The following is a 22,196-nucleotide window of genomic DNA, read 5'->3' on the forward strand; positions in this document are numbered from 1 at the left end:
GTAATGGTGCTGCAGGAAATGAACATTCATTTGCAACGATGATGCACTCAGAAGATTGATCTTTCCTGCAAGTGAATTGCATAAATCTAAGATGACAAGAGGTAATTTCAACAAACTACCGAAACATCTGAATGCAGTCACTATAAGTATTAATGAATCAATCAATGAGTATTCATTTAAATAGTAAACATAAAAAGTGAAGCAGTCGAGTTCATGGAAATTGAAATCATTTGTTTACTTCTGTTCGAGATACAATCGCTCACGATTACTTACCATTTACACCCACTGAGACCTGTTTCACTTATTGGTTGGCCCTCTATCTTCCCCCCCACCCCCTTGATTCACAAACACATCATGGTACAGCCATACAGCCACCCTCTGGTTTCCCTGTTCATCCGGCCTTCATAGAAAAGTACACATTTTCTGCAGAGAAGGTGGTTATTAAGCTCATTTTGTCAGGTGCTTTTTCCAAAAAAATTCCTTTTTTTAAAAAAATTCCACTTTCCAGCTCTCTCCCAAACTAAGGAAAGTTGCTAATAATTGGAGCGAGGTGGGTAGTTACAGGCATCCCCTTAGAGTAGCCTGTTGGTTGTTGGGATATTGCAGAATGCACAAGAAAACTAGCATCCTTCCATAACCAAGTGTTACTACACTTAACAATTTGCAATGCATGGAGCCTTGTTCACCCACAAAACACAGTCATGTCACTTTACAGTATATGAAGCACTTTAGGAATCCCTCCCAACATTAAAAGGCATTATGCCAAAGGTAAGGATTATTATTGCGTGTTTGTTGGTTGCAACTTTCTCAAGTTGTTGAACTGATTGTTTCACAATTTTGTTATTTGTATTGCTTTTCTTTTTGTTGGAGCAACAAATGAGTCGTCTATTGAAAAAGTCACATCATAGCCTGGAATGGTCTTGAATAAATCATCCTGTGCAGCCAATTTTTCCGGGATTGGATGCAATACGACTTTCCAGTGTTAGGTAAAGTATTCACATGGTGGAAGATCATTAAAGTGAAGTGGAGCATCGCTTGCTGACACCAGCCAGTGTAAAGTTTCACCAAAGTTGCAGAATATAATACATTGCTGTTGGATAAGATCTCAAGGCTCAGTATTGATGCTCCATTGAGGCTCAGTGTTGATGCTTGTACTAAAGATGTAATTTAATGCTGGTCATTGATGATGCAATTGCTGGTGCAAAATCATAGCATTTGCACTTGATCTACGCCATTCCAGAACATCTGCATTTTGCTCGCCATCATTTGATGAGCAGTGAGCTTTGGTTATAGTTGTTTGTCTTCTGGGATGGGTGGCAGATTGTGCTGATCTGTAGAGGTTTTCCTTTCTGATGTTTCTGAGCTGAATTCATTTTGATTTTCAGCTTGTTCAAAAAGTGCCTGTCCCAGAGCCTAGCAAAACAAGCAATAGCAGTCTTAGAATTATACAGCACAGGAGGCTATTCAGCTCATCGTGTCTATGCCAGTTCTTAGAAAAGAACTATCCAATTCAATCCCACTCCCCTGCTCTCTCCCCATAGCCCTGCAAAACTTGTCCTCCCCAAATAATTATCTGCTTCTCTTAAAAGTTGTTATTGAATCGGCTTCCACCACGCTTTCAGGCAATGCATTCCAGATCTGAACAACTCGCTGTGTGAAAAAAATTCTCCTCACCTCTCCTCTGTTTCTTTTAACAGCTATTTTAAATCTGTGTCCTCAGGTTACCGATCCACCCTATCGAATCCCTTCATAATTTTGAAAACTTCTATTATGGCTCCTCTTAACCTTCTCTGCTCCAAGGAGAATAATCCCAGCTTCTCTAGCCTCTCCAGGTAACTGAAGTCCCAAAGGACAAATGTTTCCACTGGTGGGTGGGTCGGTAACCCAAGGACACCGATTTAAGATGGTTGTTAAAAGAAACAGAGGGGAGGTGAGGAGAATTTGCATGACTGAACTAATGTTGCTGGTGGCAGTAATATAGGAGCATAGGAATTGACAGACCAAAAAAAAAACAAGGTTCATCCAGTCCACCTACCATCCTGGCAGATATTGATAGTAATTAAGTCTGTATGGATTAGTCTACCATCACACTGGAAAGCTTTGGGAACCTTAGATCCAAAGTTGTCTAACTCTTCCGAGCATACTACACTTACTATATGTCATGTGTCAAATTACTCGTATTGCATCCTAAAATATTATTCCAAATTGAAATTCTTGAGTAAGTCCTGGCAAGGCAGAATTATTCTTCTGTTCCTTACCTGGTTCTCTGCCAAGGCCTGCTTTGCCAGGTAGTGTTCTCTCTTCAGTTTGATCTCCACTGACTCAGGCACATCTGGGACCAGCACATCAATCATGCGGCCAATAAAAAAGACTACATGCTGCAAGAAGGACAAGAGTCTGAATCAAGCCTGTACTGTATATATATATCATTGAATTCACATCAATACTGGGGAATGGAATACTTTATGCCTCTTTTTGAATCTGAAGCACTCCCAGTTCAGCTATAGCACGGATTAGAGGCTAGAGTTAAACATGTTACCCCCAACTCTGCCCTCCACCACCCTCATTGCCACTTTAAACATTCTCAACTCAGTACCTTAGATGCAGGGGAAAGCTCCCTCTAATACTGGCTGGTCAGGGAAAGTAAAGGTTAGCTGCAGAGCGCACTTTGCATTAATACCATTCTAAGACCCATAATCCAACAAGCATTTCTCTTAAGTGAGACTGCAAAATTAATGCAAAACTTGTGATTACAGGTAACAGCTATCATTTAAAGCATTGTTCCTCAGGCACATTTCTCTGGTGATAAGTTGTATACTTTCATTTTCAGTTAGCTTTTTATAGATATGATAGTCAGAGTTCCACAGATATTCTATGCAATACCGGTCTGCATTGATCAGTAGGCAGGACTGATGCACCTCTGTACATCTGTTTCTTACCTCAAATACAATGACAAAACCCAGCCGTACAGCCAAAAGGTTCCAATAAGTCAGGGTCAGATAACCATGTTGATCCCGAAAGTCTTTGTATCTGTTCACAGTAATCGTGTTAGAATCACATCTACACATAATAATCCTTGCATTTGATATAGTGCCTTACCACATCTTTCAGATGTCTCAAAACACTTCACAAAATATACAGTGAATTCACTGTATATTTTGTGGGTGAAACACAGCAGCCAATTGTACACAGCAGTGTCCCGCAAACAGTCGTGGATTGAGTGACCAAATTATTATTTTTACACTTCAACATTTAGAAAGCAGAAAACTGGAAAGAAAAATAATTTTCCCAACAGTTAAGACTTATTTTTGTGTACTTTATAGTCCTCAAGGTGAGGGATTTTAACATTGATAAATTTCCCACCTTGCCTACTCATTGGCAACATCAAATGCTCCCAGTTCAGGTGCAGAGTAAAGCTCCCTCTGCACCAACACTGTATCACAGCTCTAATCTCAGAAGAAAAAACTCCAGTTCCGATTTCTCACAGGAGTCAATCGCACTCTGCTTCTGAGTGAGATTGCTAACCTATTATTGTCCAATTAAGAGCTTGGCAATATGATTTTTAAAAGGAGCTTTTAAGGTGAGATCATCTCTGCTTCTGACGTACTTTGAGATATATAACTTCCTGACTTGAAAAACACTGTATAAATGTAAATCGTTGTTCTCTTCAAGTGAGAACCTGACAAACTTGTTTCTTTTTGTCCTTACCGGCACATGCTGTTGTTCTGCTGTAGAAACTTGTGCGGTGCATATGACAAAGTGAAGTTGACATAGCCGGTCATGTTATTGTCATGGGTGTAGTAATAATACAGGCGAGGCAGGAAGTCTGATGTGAATGCTATCAGAAAGGCCTGTAGGTGGGAAAAGTTATACGTTCTAACTGATATTTTCCTGCTATAAATGGTGCGATGTCAATGCAGGTTGTTGTCAAGATTGGACAAAATTGAATGCTTATCATTCACATAACACCCATGCGCAGAATTAGATGATCAGACCCACCGAGCCTAAAGGCTAATAAAATTCTCACGTTCAACAAAGGTATCTCTTGCAGAATTAATATCTTTGCCTTGGCATTACTGAAATGATAGAGGCATTAGTGGAGATGGTGCATTGGGAGAAAGAAGCAGGAGACAAGAGAAAGATCACCTCGCAGACAGCAAGTCTTGTGTCCCTTGCGAGCAAGTTACCCCCAAGTATGGAAGCAATATTTAACGGGATAAAGAATGATCGGTTGCTGAGGGGAAAAGAAGTGAGGCTGAAAATAGATTTTATAAAAAAAAGTTCTTGAGAACAGCTTCATCTGTTTGAGCAGTTACAGGCTGCCTGTGTTGGAGAGAAAAATCACTTCACGAGAACATCAGAACAGTGATAGATACATAGAATGGAAATTTTGGAACTTTCAGGCTGCTGAATAGATCACAATTAATAAATGATGTGAAGGTGGATTTGATAGGATGTAATTGCACTTACATTGCTTATTACAGCTAGGTGAGTAATTACTTCCAGGATATTGAACCAGATTCCGATGTCCTGTGCTCGCTCCACGATTGGACGTCGGTACTCGCACACAAACTTACTGGCATCCAGACGGATCTCAATCCAGTTATTCAGGAGGGCAAATAATGGAGCCAACGGAAACGCGGCCACAAATATGGTAATGAATCCAAACTGCAAAACTGTGTGGGCAAAGTTACCATGGGAAGAGAATGTGAGCAAGAAAAAGTATTATTTCAAGCAATACTGCAATAGCTGTTCTCAGTGTAGTCATAGCTACAAATAGGTTCTGGGATGTTGTTGCTGTTTTTTTAGTAACCTTTCCTTCATTCCCTTTCCCACTCAAATATTCCTTTGTAAAAGTGTTAACTGGCATAATATTAACATTTGTAGGAAATGCATTGAGCTAAAGCAACTGTTCCAGTAGGTAACGTTCCATCTGAGTAGGAGAACACAGAACTAATCAATGAGAGTTCCCTCAACTGAAGGACCTATCCCTGCAAAGGAAGCAGTTGCCTAACTTGGTTATGAGAGTGTTGAGGGACAGAAGCCATCATCCTTGATGGTCTGCATGCCCAGTGTGTGAAAATTAGAAATAAGTGGGTGAATTCCACATGTTATCTATTACTTTTATGAGGAACAGATTATGTGGGTATTTGAAGTTCACTCTCTCAACAACAACGAAGAAATAAAGCATGCATGTCCATCACCCACTGATACAATAAATCCTGTGAAGCGCTTTGGGACATCCTCCTGCCATAAAAGATGCTATACCAATTGCAAGGATTATTATTTTTTAAATGTATGAATTGTTAACCATGTAACCATCCAGAAATGTGTACTATTGGATGTTAACTTTAATTCACTGAGAATCAAACCCTTCAGAACTTTTATCAACCCAAGGTTGACACACGATTTGAAAGATTGTTCTCCTCCACAAGATGAATTATATTCTGTTCCTCACCACGGTCACAGGGTTTTCCAGTGAAATACCTACCCATCTCGAGGTATTCATCAAAGAGTCCCTCACAGACCAGTAACTCGTAATCCTTCACCCAAGGAACCTGCTCTGCACCAGATAGCTCCTTTTTATCTATTGATCTCAGCTTGTGTTTCTGCAGCCATCCTTTCAGCTTCCTGTTCAGGAAGTAATAGAATCATAGAATCAATAATTTATGTTGTGATGTTTTGTCGCACATGGTGTCCTATGGAGTGTAAAGTGCTGACTTATCCCCCATGCACTTCCCACATGGATTTTGCCTATCTCAGCTGTGGTAGGATCATTAAGTGGTCCGTTAAGTAAAATGTGAAGGAAAACAAGACAACATTCAGGAGCAAAGAAAGTTGAAAGTCCCGCATTTAAGAGAAAATCCATTTCATTCAAATGTTTCATGCATATTCTATATTCTTTTTGAGGAGGTCTTTCTCCATCCATCACTGTTGCAGCAGATCTCTTCCCATTCCTGCTCCCATTTGAACAGTGCCTATTGCCATGGCAACAGATACTCACGGGATGACAAATTCCTGCACATTGTTGATGATTTGCTTTCCCACCATGATAACAAGAAGCTCCTGAGCCAGTTGAATCATACAGCCACCAGCTCCACACTGAAACAGAAGAGCCATTAACAATCTGTAATAAATCATTCAAGTTATAGCACAGAAAAAGGCCACCAACCAACCTTCTTTTGGTGCTATCTCCTGCACTGGAGTTATATATTGAAAAACGGATACCTCAGAATACAGATGCAAAATACTCCAGAAAAAGATCCTATCAGAACATGCCCACAAATACTATATATTAGAAAATGCAGATACATTAGATGGTGCATGTCACTAACCCAGAATTATTTTATCTCACGAGCATTTAGACTATTTCATGCCGCCTGCAAGTTTTCGCAACAGTGGAGAGTGGAGAAAAAGCATGTTCCAGACTGCATCTCTCCACAATAGCTGGCATTTACCTAGCGCCCTTCACGAGGTGGGGGGGTGGGGGGTGGGGGGTTCTCAGAGCTCTACTGTACACAATACAGAAGTGCAAAAATCAAACAAGCTATTTGGAATTTTTTTAAGCTTTTGATTTTAAAAAAGGGCTATTGCTGACCTTGAATAATAACTTTTTTTAAAATACATATATACACCAGCCCACTGTCTAGAATACCTACATCCTCATTTGTGACTCCCAATAGTGATCCATAATGTCCAGGGTATCCGATAAACCTGAATAAGACAGTAAATCGGAAACACGTTTGGGAATTATACAACAGTATAATAAAGAATAATTGAGAACCTGAAAACCTGTCTCCCCAAAGCCCCCAGTACAACCCGCTCTTCATTCCAACAGAAAATAGCCCACAAAGTCTTTGGAGTTCCTAGGAGCAAGACCTTGGCCATTCAATACCAAATGAAGATTGGATGCAGGCCCTGGAAGTTGTCCTTCATGGTCACCACATACAACAGAATGAGAGAAATCCCTGACCGACTACGCCTCAGGCCACCATTCACTTTGTGTAGTTACCGAGTTCAGCTAAAACTGGTGCTAAAATGACCTCATGTGCTGTCTTGTGGTTATGGTGACCACACTGGGCTATACTCTGACCATCTTGCTGGGAGAGTGAGCCCCATTGTTGTCCTGTCACCAGTTGATAGCACAAATTCTTTAAAACGAGACTCTGCAATGATCTGTATCAGCAGATGAGAAGCTGCTCACCTGCCTTTAAAGAAGGCGATGTACAAGGGTGATGAGTAGAAGTTGACAAACTGAAAAATAAAGACCTTTACAATAAAGGCATCCTCGTACATGGTCTGAGTCCGGTGCATTTCTGGAACAGAAGGAAAATAACGAGTAAAAAAAGTCTGCAAAACAATATCGACACAATCATTATTTTCTTTTCTTCCCTCCAACATTTCCCCCCCCCCAATTCTGTCCTTTTCCATCCTCTTATTAATAATAATTCTTGCATTTGATAGTGATGTATCATGTTGTTGAGATGTCTCAAAGCGCATCACGGATTTACTGTAAAATGACGCAACTGCAGTGATTGACGTAATGATCTTCTGTGCTGCCTGCCCCACTATCCCAATATACACTGAATGACAGATAGCTTGTACTCACCCCATCTGGTCAGGAAATGAGCCAGTGATGTATACACTTGAGCCAATAAGAGAATGACTAGGAGATTCACTATTGATCCAGTGATACTGGCTATCTTGGAAGCCTGGAATGGAGAGAGTGTTACAAAAGTCACAAGAAATCAGCATATAGTCAAAGTTGGCACTCAATGCATGGGGGGTGGGCTGGGGGGCGTTACATTGTCTGAGGTGCCGTCCTTCAGATGAGATGTTAAACTAAGGTCCCGCCTGCCTGTTCAGGTGGATGTTAAGGATCCCATGGCACTACTCCGTGGCTGTTTGTTGGGCACAACTGGCTGCTGCAATTCGCCCACCAAATACACAGTCTCTTTACAGTATATCCTGTGAAGCACTTTGAGACGTCTCAACAACGTGAGGAGGCGCTGTATCAAATGCAAGGCTTATTATTAATAAATAACTACTGCACTATATTGTTGTTCTATCAGTGACGAGTGTTCACTAGAGGAGGATCTGGTATATGCATTATAGGAATGGGTTGAACAAGTAGCAGGACAAAAGCCTTCCTGTAGGGAAAGAGATGTTTTGAGACGATGATACATTGTCTGTCTCAGGCAACTCCCCGTGAATAGTTACAGAACAGTCTTTGTGGGGTTCAGTAATGAGAATTCCAGAGAGTGGGGACAGAGTGGATCGCCAGTGGTGGAGTGGATAGGACGGGGGACATGAAGCAGGTCAGTGTTCGCTGAGTGAAAGAAGCAGCTTGGTCTGTACCGTGCAAGGAGGCTGCAGAGGTAGGGTAGGGTGGAGCAAACGGGACCTCGGTTTAATGATGTAAATCAAGCAGATAAACACCACCGGCTGTCGAGAGGTTTAAGGGTGAGAACCAGGATCTAACATTTGGTCCGCTGGGACATGGGGCTCCAGTGAACCGAGCAAGGTTGGGGGTGATAGGCTGGTGGAGCCGGGTGTGGGAGAGAACACAGCCTGCAGAGATCTGGATTGTCTTGCAGCCTTGGTTCATTTCAGAAATTGATAATCAGCTGCGAATGATTCCTGCTTATGTAAGAACAAAAGAAGGCTTTTTAAATGCATTCCTTTCACCGACCTTTGTGCAATCTACTCTACCATGAACTTTACTTATTTACTTAATCTCTAGAATCAAAGTTCTGCAATAAATAGTTCCTGATCCAAACAGGCTATCACGCGATTTCCATCCAACCTCATATCTCGAGAGTTCAACCCAAGTAACAGGTAAGATTTTAGCAGCACTGTGTGTGTGTGTATATATATATAATCACTTTACAGTATATTCTGTGAAGTGCTTTGAGACGTCTAGAAGACGTGAAAAGCGCCATATCAAATGCAAGGATTATTATTATATATACTATATATATTTCGTAGAGTATTCAGTTATCTCAGTCTCTATATAACAGAGGCGATCATGGCATTTACCACTGTACATTCTTAATCGGTGGGTCCCACTAACTAGGAGAGCTAAGTCATCAAGGACCACATTGGACATCAACAACTCGGGTGACTGACCATCCCTGCTGAGCCCCTTATGGGACAAGAGGTAAAAAATAAACATGCACAAAAAATTGCACCATTTAGCTTTTCTTAACTTTTGCAATGCTCACCAAGACCATGAAGATGCTGTTTCCCGTCTTGTACATGAGGATGCTGACAATAGAGCGGTATAGTATGATGGAAACCAAGCAGATAAACACCACCGCTATCTGAAAGAGAGAATGACGAGAATTAGCAAATGACAAGTCAGCTTCAGATCACAAATATCTTCTAAGTAATTGCATACGTAATTGACTCTTTGGTGCTAACTTTGCAAACCAGTTAACTGTGGAGGGAGTCACAGGTAAACTCAGCCCTGTTCTCACAAAGTTCCCTTTATTGCACTCCCGTCATTAGCATCTAATTGTATTTTAATATCTCTAACATTTTACCTGTTGCCTTATTTATTCCAAACATCATTCAGTACTATTCACCAATTTCCATTTATTCTAGTCCTCCTTTTTTAGATTATGTTAAATGAATGCTTTGTCTGCATCTTTAAATATTTTATATGCTGTGATGATGTGCCCATTAATCACCTTCTTTGCAGACTGCAAGCCTAAATTTCTCTCATGTTTCTTCATAGTTTATCGCCTTTATTCCTGGGACAGTCTTATACAGTATGTGGATATTTACTCTGTCTGCAAGGGTTTGCAGAAATCATTTTTGTTAAATCAGCTACAAATAATAATACTTTATTAGCAATTTATGGTTATATGAGAGCTGTGACACCCTTCCAATTCCAAGGAGTCCAGAGATCCCAAAGTTTCCACATTAGATGTATTCATGATCTCTGACAGTAGAGGGGGCTGCGTCACAGCCACCTGCAGTTCTGTGGGTCTGTATGTTATATGTATTTCTAACCCATTAGGAGATGTGTGACAGAAAGTGAATAACATTTAGTTAATGCCAATTTCTGTTCACTGTTTTCTCTCTCTGTTTTGACTTAGTTGCTGGAAGAAAAAAAATCGATTTAAAAAGGTTGCACTCGTGAGGTGAAAGTCTATCCCTGCCTGTTGGCTATCAGACTTTAAGTGATTTCTGGAAACAAAAACACTTGCAGATAACTCAAGTACATTAAGTAGAATACATTAAAGGGAAACTATGAATATAAGATAATCACAACAAAATAAAAGTGAAGGTTTGTACAGTTTTAACGTATCCCTAGAGTATATGGGTCACAGCCCTAATCTAAGCCTCATGTTTCCATTGGGTTGGCCATTTTCTTGTAATTATCTTTAAATTCAATTTTATAACAAGTCCCACAATGTTATTCACAAACTAGAAGTTGTTATCGGCCAAGTGATATTAGATTTTTCGACCATTGTATTTTCAATTCCAATATGTCAAAAGTCTTAAATATTTCCTACAGTTTCTGTGCACACAAATTCACACAACAAAAATTCAAACACTTTCTATGAACTGGTTGTTTTGTTGATAAAAAGAATACCGGCAGATGTTAGCGGAATTAAATTATATTGATAGTTTCCCTTTAATGTAATTTGACTCTGTAGGAGATGGTACAGTCATAATACAATCAGCACATTCTCATAACAATGGACTATTTTCAAAGTACATTTGGGCTATAATATAAAACATAATATTTTAATTGAAGTGATATAATATTTTATTATATCTGTGTTCCACCAGACTGATGGCCAAAGCAGTGGTTATTTGCAACACTCAGCCACCCAGGAGGATATTCAGGTGCTTTGACAAGCCTCTGTTATGTGCTGCAATGAAACATCTGTGGTGTCACATTCTTTAATGAGGCTGATAAAAAATGTTTCTTCAGTAGATCCTTCTTTGATATTAAGCCTTTATTAGCAGTTATCCCATGAAATCATTGTTTCTAAAAATGCTGTGCTTCATTCTGACCCTGATCTCAGCTCAGACTCGATCAGAATATCAATTCAGGCATGGCACTGAACTGAATTGTTTTTGGCAGGTGTGTTTCAAAATTCCTGGGTCTTCCTGTGGAGCAAGACCTTCAGTTCTCGTGTGCTAGACACAGGTCTCTTAGATGAAAGGACAGTACTGTCTACTGTACCTCCTCATAGCCATCAGAGAGAGGAAACCTTTGAAACTCAGTCTGGATGGATTTATATCCAGCTTCCAGAAGTGAGAGGAGAGACAGTGTACCCATTCACTGTTCCATCTATTTCATTTTGAGTTACTCATACAGAATTATCTCATTGTTTACTCTCACTTTTTAAAGGAGTTTTTAAATCTCATTTATCACAACTCCTTTTGAAGATGATTTAACTGACGCTCAATTGATCAGCTGACATGACAAATTGCCATTGCCAGTACTCTGCTAATGAATCATTGTTTTCAGGTTAAGGGAGAGGAAATCCGGTGGGGAAAGAGAAGAAACACAGTTAGCTAAAAATAATTTTGATCAACGAATACTTCTTATTCATTCTTTTCAATTCATATTTGAACAAGGTGCTGTTAGCGTTTCTAAAGGGTAGCGAGGGATTTATAATGGGATTTTCCATTGTTTGTGCACAAGGACAGATTTCCTGTTAAAGCTGTCTTTGAATAAATCATTTCGTAATGACGTAGATCAAATATTCGAAACGTTCTGCTTAAACAAAAAAATCTAATTTTTGGTGTGAATTTAACAATGATTACATCTTTCACAGGACTGTTCCATATTTTATAGAATTATAATTTACACTTATGTAGACTTTAGATAACATATCAATCAGTGCCAAAATCAACCCAAAACATGAACTTCACAGAAGCGAGAAATAAAAAAAAATTGAACTAGAGATGTAACAGACTGGAATTGAAGTGAAATGGGTTAGATCAGAAGGCATTGGTTTGGGTTAGGATTAGAATGGATTTGAATGTACGTCTTATTTGAAGGATCACTGACTTACCATGAGCAAAATGACCATAGTGCTACTAATAACACGTTGTATCCTGTCCCCATTGGGAAAATATGGCTCCTCTATCCCCGTGACTGGGTTCTTTATCGTCATTGGAGCCGTAGCAGTAAACTCTGGTCTGGAACGCTCCTGAACTCAAAGCAGAAGCAAATCATATCTTTTCATACGCGTCGTTTGCATATATTGTTTTCAGAAATGCACGTTATAGGTAGACAGCAAGCAGCTTGGGATTCTCTTTGATAGCAACCCAGGAGAGGAGAGCTTAATTTTTCCTCTCTATCTGTCCAGCACTTGAACCCACTCCCACATTATTATTTAAGGCGTTTATAATAATAATAATCCTTGCATTTGATATAGCGCTTTTCACGTCTTCTAGATGTCCCAAAGCGCTTCACAAAATATACTGTAAAGTAAATTGACAGTATATTTGTGGGCGAACGTGGCAGCCAATTGCGCACAGCAATGTCCCACAAACAGTCATGGATTGAAAATGACCAATTTTTTATTATTGTTTTGTTTTTTGGAGGGATTATTATTAGGCTCTGTGTGGAGTAAGAAAACTTGCCCAAGGTTTCGCCCTCTGCCTGGAATTGAACTCAGGTCTCTCACTTGCAAAGCGAGTGCTCTAACCACTGAGCTACAGGACTCCACACTTGTGCCCTTGTGATACCTGAGCAAACAGTTTAATCCTAAATAAAAGCTAAGTTTACAATTTTGTTTGGAGTATAATAATACCAGGAGATAGCTTGCGCCAACAGTCTAGTTCTCAAGTTAAAAACTTAGCAGTGGGCACAGACTCACGCCTTTAAGCTGACTTGTGGTATTTATCAGATTGATTAACATCAAACATGATCGTTCACTCAAACCGTTTTACCTTAGATCCCTCAAATTCCAAGCAGTCCCACTTGTCGGCGAGGACCACACTCTTCCTCTTCCAGTACTCAAGGAAGGTCACAGCCCACAGCGACATGAAGACGCTGAAAAACACTGTGCCCCCATTGTCAAAGAGCAACCCTATCTGAAAGAGAGACATCAATGGAGAAAGAGCAGACACTTGTGAAAAGAAAACCTGGTCACAGAATAAAACACTGGATATTGATTTCCCATCAGTCCCACGCATCACCAGCTTTAAATGCTGTATTCATCACCAGAACAGTAACTGTTGTCTTTTTGCAGGACCACCTATGGTATCTCAGCAGTTTGTGCCTTGGAAAATGCACAGAAGCAACATTAAATTAAAGGAGCTTTGCCCTGTCAGGCACCACATTGCACGTGTGCAGACATCAAAGGCCTGATGTTTCTAATGGTCCGAGGCTTAAGACCACTCTCTTAAATTGTAAGCGTTTGCAGCAACTTGGAAACTTTCTAAATTCAGTAATTATTCTGAAGCCCTTCTTTTTTTTTTAACAGTTCTGTTATCGACAGATAGCCCCAAACTTAAGCCATTTCCAAAATTCTGCACAATTTCAAGACAATGATCCAATCCCCATGGAACTATATTCAAGAATTAGTCCTGAAATATTTTTGTGTCTGGTTTTAAACAATGTCAAGCATGTTCAAGTAGCAGTGAATACAGGTCTGTCTGAGGAAGAGAATGCAAGCAAAAAACACGTGTCTTGAGACTGACATGGACACCAGTGGTTTGAAATAATGGTTCAAAATTGTAACAAATACTGAGGGACCGAGGAAAAATTAATCACCTCACACCTCACCTGAATGTATAGGCAGATGTTACCAGTCCTGACGAGATCATTCCATTTTGCTCCCTTTTCTGTCTAAAAATTTACAAATATCTGGTACGTTGCTTGTGAAATGTCGCATCACTTTCTCCAAGACATCCTAGCCCTCAGTTCGACTTGTGGACTAAATATGCAAACATACTGAAATTGTAATTGTGCGTAATTGAGACGATGGAAGAAATAACAAGGATTACCTTAAATGTGTTGCAGATGCTGGAGAGGTTCATCTGATTACAGACATCACAAGGTGGACAGATGACATATGCAGTATTTTCCTCACACGTTTCCTTCCTGGGGTAAGATACAAAATATTTAAACCCCCAATGGGTTTCAGCGCACTATACATACAGGGAAAACTCACTAGTAGTCACAGAATCACACATATGTGTATTGCACCACACATACCCACTTATCCAAAACCCCCAACAATGCACATGCCTGAATGCACGCACACATTCAGGATTTTGTTCAGTATTTCCACATGATTAATTATTAATTTAGTATTGATTCTCCTGAGTGAGGCGATTAATCACCAGTAAAGAGCAATTGATTATGTAAGCTGGGGATTTGATCAGCGCTGTCCAATATTGCCCCAACGAATGTTAAAAAGCAATATAATTTTACATCAGCGGTCGCCAACCTTTATGGTTGGCCAAGCAAATGCATTTTTCTTTATTGAATTTTTCTTAATTTATGGTCATGCCGTGGATATGGCGGTTCATCAGCTACTGGAAACAAGGTACTGATTTGGCGCAGATGTGCCTTGATTGGTACGGGTGTTTGGTGGGCTATTCCTGATGCCCCCTGGGGGCTAAACGTGGCCCCCCAGGCCATAGGATTGGCAACCATAGCTTACATCCATGGTAAGTAACCCCTGTTACCTGTTAATTAAAAGGTTTGGACCTTATCATCACCTATTGCAACCAAATTTAGACTTTTCCATAAGCTTAATTCAAGCAAATTGATGCAGGACTTACGCAGGAATGTCGGTTTGCACCAGGAAGATCCCAACAATAAAGATAAAGGTTCCAACAGCTGCTGCTGGTAACAACCATCCAGTATAAAATCCTAGAAAAAAAGCAAACCCAAATTAGGATAAAATCATCAAACATATCCATCATACCACACTGTGCTGCGTGATAGATATCATACCGCATGGAGGGGTGTGCTAAAAAAAAGAAGCCACCGGGTGCTAATAATGAAGATGAAGAGATGAAATGGTAAAAGGTTTCCAGAGCCTTACCCAACCATGCGAAGTAAAAAGCAATCTTCTCTCCATAGTATTTTCGAATGTGACCCAAGGGTTGGTACTTGTACCACTTACCCCATCGACCCCAGTATTCATACAGAACCTGCCTGAGGTTCAGATTTGTGGGTACACAGTCTTTATTTAGAACCTCGAAAGGACCCTGTAGAAACAATCATGAGAAAAGCAAAGTATGTCATCCTGATCAGATGTTGCCCCTGTATTTTGCACATTGGGTTTCCTATGCATTTTGCATGTGCAAATCAGAGCAAGCACAATGAGAAACATCGAAACCCATTTGTTTCTGTGCTCCTCTTTCAAGTTCTCTCACTGGGAAAAGTGGGGTGTTTTTAGAAACATTTTTTGAATGTCTCCGTCGGGTTTGGGGTTGGAAGAGCTCAACGGTCAAAGCGCAGGCAGGACTCACATTGTGAAGGGGAAATGCGGCTGAGAACACATTCTCATTTAACAACTTGTTGATACCAATTTCGTCATTTTTCAGTTGACCATATGGAGTTCTTTCCAAGATCTCATAAAGCTGGGGAAGGAGAAGAAAAAGACAGAAGTCAGATTGAAATCAACACATTTTCTAATCTATAATAATGGCTCACACGTGCTGAGAATGCTCCTGTCACATTTACTTCGAAATCAGATTAGAAAGGGATGACTTTAAGTGAAACTTCAATTTCTACATTTGTAGATAACCACTTTCTCCTCTCTGCCAAAGTTATACTCCACTTGTATTGGTCATTGCAGTAACTCCATCAATGAGGCACAGAAAGAAATGGGTATATTTAATCACAGCAAAGACACTGTGTATCATGGTGACTTTTGCTGCATGGAAACATACTGATATACTTCGGCTTCTAACAGAAAGAAAAAGCTGTTGAACTGATACACTACTTACTATCTGATGCCGTTGGGTGCAACTGAAAAAGTTATCGTGGTCGTCGCTACCAAGGAACCTGCAGAGAAAATATCTCAAGTAAGTTTCTACATGTAAATATTGTAATTATTTGGGATTTTTTCAACTTTTCTTCCCTTGTTCTGGCAGCACAGCAAATGAGTTTCCATTATGTGATCATGGAGCAAACAGGATAGATGCTTTCAGTACTCTCATACACGACCCATGTTTTTACTGACCTTTCTAACTTGGATTGTCTGAACTGACAAGTGTAATAATCCAAAGGTGTGTTAGGGATTTCATCATGCATGACGTTAAAGATTCCCAGATTCTTTAGCACATCATTAGACCAGTTGGAGGTCTCATTTATTATTGCCTGAAATAAACAATAATGATACTTGTAAAATTGTTAAGTCATGTTTAGATCAATATGATCAATTGTCCTATTTATGTGAGATCTAAAGATCAGTAATACCTTAGTAACGCAGAAGGCGTACAGAAGTGTTATAGGTAGCCCAGTAACTCAGAATAATAATAATTCTTCAAATCCTTGCATTTGACATAGTCTTATCACATCTTTGAGGCGTCTCAAAGCGCTTCACAGAATATACTGTTAAGTAAGTTGACTATAATAATAATCCTTGCATTTGATATAGTGCCTTATCACGTCTTCGAGACATCTCAAATATATACGTATGTATATTTTGTGGATGAAATATATTACTCCAAGATGTATTCCAGGTGCTTTATACTCCAGTAATATGTTATTGTATAATATATACAAGTGTTACGCATAATATGTTACTTTCTGACATATATTGGAGTGTTATTACCTGAAAATAAATCAGAACTGTTTCTGTGACTTACCTGCAGTGGAACCTTCATACTCAGTTCCTCTGCATAATAACAGAGCACATTCCATGGAGCACTCAGCAGGATGTAATGGACATTTCTCTTCTCATTGTGAACCACATGCTGTAGGAATACAGCCACAAAGCAGGCAGGTAAGCAAGTGAGATGTGTACCCCTCGTGCGTCAGAACTGTAACTGTGTAGGATCATATATGCTCCCCCAGTGGCTGTGGACCAATACACATGTTCAGACCGAACTGAGCCATACAGACCAAACACTCCCAGCTCTGTGCTGAACCAGCTGTTCACAGCCTGAGCAATAGCTCTAAAATGAGCTCCATCGCCCTTGCTCTGGACATGAAGTGTTCATTCGATTAAACTATAGAACTGTTATAGGGTACTTAATGGGGAAGCATTTCAGAGCCCACGGTATTGAGTAAGCATCAATTTGCCTTTAACCGATGTTATACACATGACCTGGCCCTGTGTGTACAGATGAGACATTTATATTTTTAGGTAATCTTGTCATACTGTTGCTTCAATGGAACCTGGAACCATGTAAGTGGAAATATATTCAACAATCCTTGGAATGTACATTGCCTGGAGCTGGTAATTTGCTTATATAGAGATAACCACTGTAGACTAGTTACTGCCTTCCACCAGCTACCGTGCACAAATAAAGTGGCTGTAGCAAATGTACTTGGTTAGAGCCTCTGGACTGTAGGCCCATCTGCTGTCCAGAACAGAAAAACTGCATAAAAATGCCACGTGCTCCAGTAATGCAATGCCCTGCAGTCCTGGCATAAATCATTTCCAAAAATGTACAAAAACATTCTCTCAGCTGTATAAAAATGCCTTGTGTCCACTTGCATAGGAACTTGTGCCCTCGATAACCCCAACCTGCCCCTTCCATCATAAACCCCAACCTCCTTTAATACGGAACCCCAACCAGCCCTTCATACTAAACCACAAACTGCCCCTACGTCACAAACCCTAACCTACCTCCTCTGTGAGAACGCCACTCTTGCAGAGCTTCTTCAGGAATTTTTTTCTCCAATTCGGATGCTTTTCACTATCTGATTTATTACATTCCTTTGACCGTTCCTCTTCCCACACAAGGACAAAATCTGAGTGAAGGCACAATAGCAGAAACACAGTAGCAGAAATTACGTCGGTATCCTCAATGTTTTTCATTCCCAGAACACCTCTGGAACACATGATGTGGCTTCAGTTAAAACTTGCTCTTTAAATTATCATCCACAACAGATAGGTAATTAAGGTCTCCTCTTTCTCGTGGGAAGTAGGGGGTTAAGGGGTTAGAGATCGTTAGAGACTTTGATTGCTCAGGTTCAATTCCACCCTGTGCTTAATACTCTCTGGATTTGGGTAAGCAGGATGTGTGTCTGCAGGCAGAGTGTGCAGATTTCATTCCAGTCTATGGAAATTTCCATGCATCCCCAAACCAAGGAGGTGAAAATCTTCTTCCAGTTTCTAACAATCTCCACCCCCCCCCCGACCACCCCCCAACCCCCTACCTCCTATCATTGCTGTTGTTTTTGGTCTGAAGCATGCGGAAACCTATCACCATACTTAAGAGTATCCAAACCAAATAGAGTTTCACACAACCCACCTAAGCATGGAAATTCCCGTGTACTGGAATAGAATCCGCACTCTCTCCCCGGATGGACACATTCTACTGTATTTATCTATATCCGGAGAGTATTAGGCAAAGGCCGTTGGTCGTAAGGATACTAAACGAAACAAGTTTGTCACAACTCATTTCTTGTCGTCCATAATTTGACACTTAACTCGTTAACCTCACTAAAAGCAGATACAAAGATACAAAAATATTTCTACTGTGTTGTTAAGAATCACTGGCAAGCACAAAGGTAACGTCACTTTGCATTTGGCATTTGTTGCCTTCGTTAGTAAGATGAGGCTGTAAGGGGGAACAAATACACTACATCCAACTCAGTCCATCCCTCACCTGGGAATCAAAATTGCAAACTTCCTCATTTCCTGGCACTGACTGATATTTTGAGCCAAATAAACACCCCATATAATTCCCCCCCTCTCTCTCCCCTTCCACCACCTGAACAAGATTATGACGTCAGAAAATAAGAGAGGTTTGAAACTCACCTATTTTGGTTTTCCCATTTTCAAAGAAATTGATCTTCTCTTGAACCTTTGAGTTTGGAATAATTTCTTTGAGTTGGTCACTAATCTAAACAGATAATCATAATGGTGACAACCCTCGCATTGGTATAGGACCTTATTGTGTCATCAAAACATCTGTAAACAGCTTTACAGGCTCTATTATAAACTTTAGTCACTGCATTTGTAGGCAAATGTGGCAGCCAATTTGTCCACAAACAGCGATGAAGTGAATGACCAATTTTATCTGGAGGAATGTTGGCCAGGAAACCTTAGAGAAAAGGCATCCTCTTTTCGAATAGTATCCCAAGATTTTTAGCACCTGAACAAGCAGACAGGACCTTAATTTGATGTCTCATCCCAAAAGGTTGTATCTCTGACAGTGCAGCATGCCCCCAGCACTATAAGATTGCCAGTCTAGATTATGTGCTCAAAGTTTTGATGTAGGGCTTTACCCTTCTCACTCAGTGGTGAGAGCACTACCGACTAAACTCTAATAACACTCACCTCCTCGAGCATTATGTAACATCCATCCTCAGCTTCCTGGTCCTCATTTACTTTGTTCAGACTCCCATAGTTGTCAATCTTCAGTTCTTCATTTGGAATCAGATTGCTGACATCCTCCTCCTTGCTTTTCCGTCTAAACATGATGTTTCAGGATTGCTCTAATTTGATAAATATGCCCTGGGTAATATGCCCTTTACCTGCGAGGAAAGAAAGTTCCCGATATATAATGATAAATTATTGCCAAGTGTATTGACATCTTTTTTCCGTTGTTACTGGAGTCTTTCCTCAAAATACAATACTTTTTTTCCCCCCATACGTTGAACTTCGTGTGGGTGCGTACAATTATTCCACATAACGTTGCAACGATCTTTCCTGGAGCCGATTGCAATGAGTTTTAGATTAACAGTGTGTGAAGTTGTTCTACGTGGCATAGTCTTGGAGGAAGTTCTATAGTCTTATCTCTTAACTGACTGGCATAAAGAATTTTTTCCCCTGCAAGGTTTCACAGTTGGTCACATTACCTTTTTCTGTCTGATGTTAGATTATTTTAGGCTGATTTCAAAGCCTCGATTCTCTTTCTGTTACATTGTAAAAAAAAAATTGTGTTGGTTCATGTCGTGGCAGTAAGAATTCCAGATATGCGCTCAGAAATTCCAGAAGGATAGTGTTTATAAATCACTCCCTGATTCTGAACAATGGCTAATGGAGTGTGTGCTGTGAAACACTGGGTGAAATTTCCGGTCTGTCATTAACATCCTTTTAGATAAATGATTCCCAGTAAATAATTCCGATAAATGGAACTGCATTTCGTCATTCTAAGAAGGGAGGAGAATAACAGGACTGGAGGAACTAATGTGTAGAAGAGAAACAAAGCGAAAACGTGGGAAAATAAGAGATTGGCATAAATTATGCGTACAGAAAAATCTCAACATACACACACACACACAGAGGCAAATACAGATACATACTGACACAACACATCAGGAAAATAAATGATGGCTATCTCTACACTGAATTGATTGACTTTTTCGAGACTGAGTTCTGACATTTTCCAAAACCACAAACTAAGCAATTCATTTTCTTTTTAGATTAACCACAATCTTGGAATGAGTTCATGCAAATCCAGCCAGTTCTTGTTCTCTGATAATCCGACTTGCTATAAAATTCATCAGGCAAATTGAGTGAAGCGACTGAGGGTTAAACTCAAGGCAAAAATTCTCAGTCCCATCAGACTGGATTTATACTACATATATATATTATATTATTTCATTACCCTCAAATGCTCCACTCTTTGAGAGACCTGACAGAACAGAATGTTTCCACAGCACTTACATATTAATCTCCTTGTATTTCCTGGCACCTCATAAATCTGGAGTCAATAGTCAGTTCTAACATTTGGGACCTGACACATCTGTTCGAGCTATTTGGATTGCACAACAGACGGAAAATTACTCACTAGTCAGAAGTATTCACCCACAAAATACACACAGTCGCATCGCTTTACAACATATCCTGTGCAGCACTTTGAGACATTTCGACGACCTGTTATGACTCTATATCAAATGCAAGGATTATTATTACGTACCCAGTTCTTATTAGGCTTCTCTAGGTATGGGAACAACCTTGCTCCAGTGAAGCGAGCAACCAGTTCTCAAGCCTTTACTCACTGTACTTTGTAAAACAAAGCACAAGGACAGCTGTAAACCAGTATAAGGAAAACCACTGTAACAAACTGATTTCCGACCACTTTATGACACACTTGCTGCATGTCCATAGGAGTAGTGTAAAATAATCTATCATAACATCTGTATCTATTTTTAAATTCACCTTAACTTATCCCAGCTTGAATTACATTCATCAACCGTCACCACCTTCTGAGCCACACACTTGTCCAGGCTGTGCCGATTTCTACTTTTCTATTTTTCGACTCGGTGCTGTGCTCTGTCAAAACCAGGACAATCGAGAGAGGAATAAATTGAGAGCGAGTAAGAGAGCAGACTAAGCCATCAATTTTGATTTCTGATGTACAAATCGGCATTTAGTGAAGCTCACTGACCACCCACTCAGTCTCTTCACAGGCAATAACCCTAAAGAAATGGCACGACAAAGACAGGGTGTTTCAAGTCAGTACACAGCTTGAATCTACAGCATGAAAGTACACACCACTTGAATCGACAGCAAAAAAGCAGGACTGTGAAAAACTATGCATATACTGATCCACTGTTGTACATGCTTGAGGCAAGGATGCTGGACTCATTTGCAAAACAGCTTGATGCTCTTCTGATGGGAAAATAGTATGTATGGTGTTCTAGAATGATGAGATTAAATGGCTTCTTCATCCAAACTATTCTTGTGATTTTGTAGGAATGAAGGCAGTGCTTTGTGAGCCCAGAAGAGAATAACAGCACCTCGCTGTGGTTTCACAACTTGTACTTAAATGACAAGCTTGTCAAGAGGGCTCCCTGGATAGAGATCAGGAGCAGGAATCCTGGGTGATTTTTACAAGTCAAACCAGGTGAGTTGAGACCTATTATAACACCCCTATTGCTATCCCAACTGAGATCTGTCACTTTAACACTGACCAGCCATTGAACTTGGGATTTATCTGGTCAGTCAGTGCCAGTTTCTCACTGGAAAAACATGGGGGCAACTTATTTTCAAGGCTAATTCATTGTAAATCAGCATGTAGCAATCAGATGGAACCACTGTTGGCTATTGTTGTCTAACAATGAGAAGCGATGCTGT

General features: G+C 40.1%; 1 protein-coding gene across 1 annotated transcript; it reads right to left on the reverse strand.

The window, feature by feature from the left end:
* Positions 1 to 216: 216 nt before the first annotated feature.
* On the reverse strand, positions 217 to 21,336 carry ano7 (anoctamin 7). Its single transcript, XM_007911774.2, has 24 exons — positions 21,279 to 21,336; positions 19,452 to 19,648; positions 18,930 to 19,014; positions 17,793 to 17,917; positions 16,807 to 16,914; positions 16,179 to 16,315; positions 15,943 to 16,000; positions 15,463 to 15,573; positions 15,033 to 15,198; positions 14,767 to 14,857; positions 13,984 to 14,080; positions 12,925 to 13,068; positions 12,042 to 12,179; positions 9,225 to 9,323; positions 7,610 to 7,712; positions 7,205 to 7,316; positions 6,660 to 6,714; positions 6,005 to 6,102; positions 5,492 to 5,631; positions 4,471 to 4,676; positions 3,709 to 3,851; positions 2,940 to 3,030; positions 2,259 to 2,378; positions 217 to 1,413 (listed from the first exon to the last, which is right to left on the reverse strand). Exons 2-24 carry the CDS (start codon positions 19,590 to 19,592, stop codon positions 1,288 to 1,290), a joined length of 2,694 nt encoding a protein of 897 aa, XP_007909965.1. The 5' UTR covers positions 19,593 to 19,648; positions 21,279 to 21,336; the 3' UTR covers positions 217 to 1,287.
* Between the last annotated feature and the right edge of the window lie 860 nt (positions 21,337 to 22,196).

Source organism: Callorhinchus milii, unplaced genomic scaffold (genome assembly GCF_018977255.1).
Source record: "Callorhinchus milii isolate IMCB2004 unplaced genomic scaffold, IMCB_Cmil_1.0 Scaffold11, whole genome shotgun sequence".
In the NCBI taxonomy this organism is placed as follows: Eukaryota; Metazoa; Chordata; class Chondrichthyes; order Chimaeriformes; family Callorhinchidae; genus Callorhinchus; species Callorhinchus milii.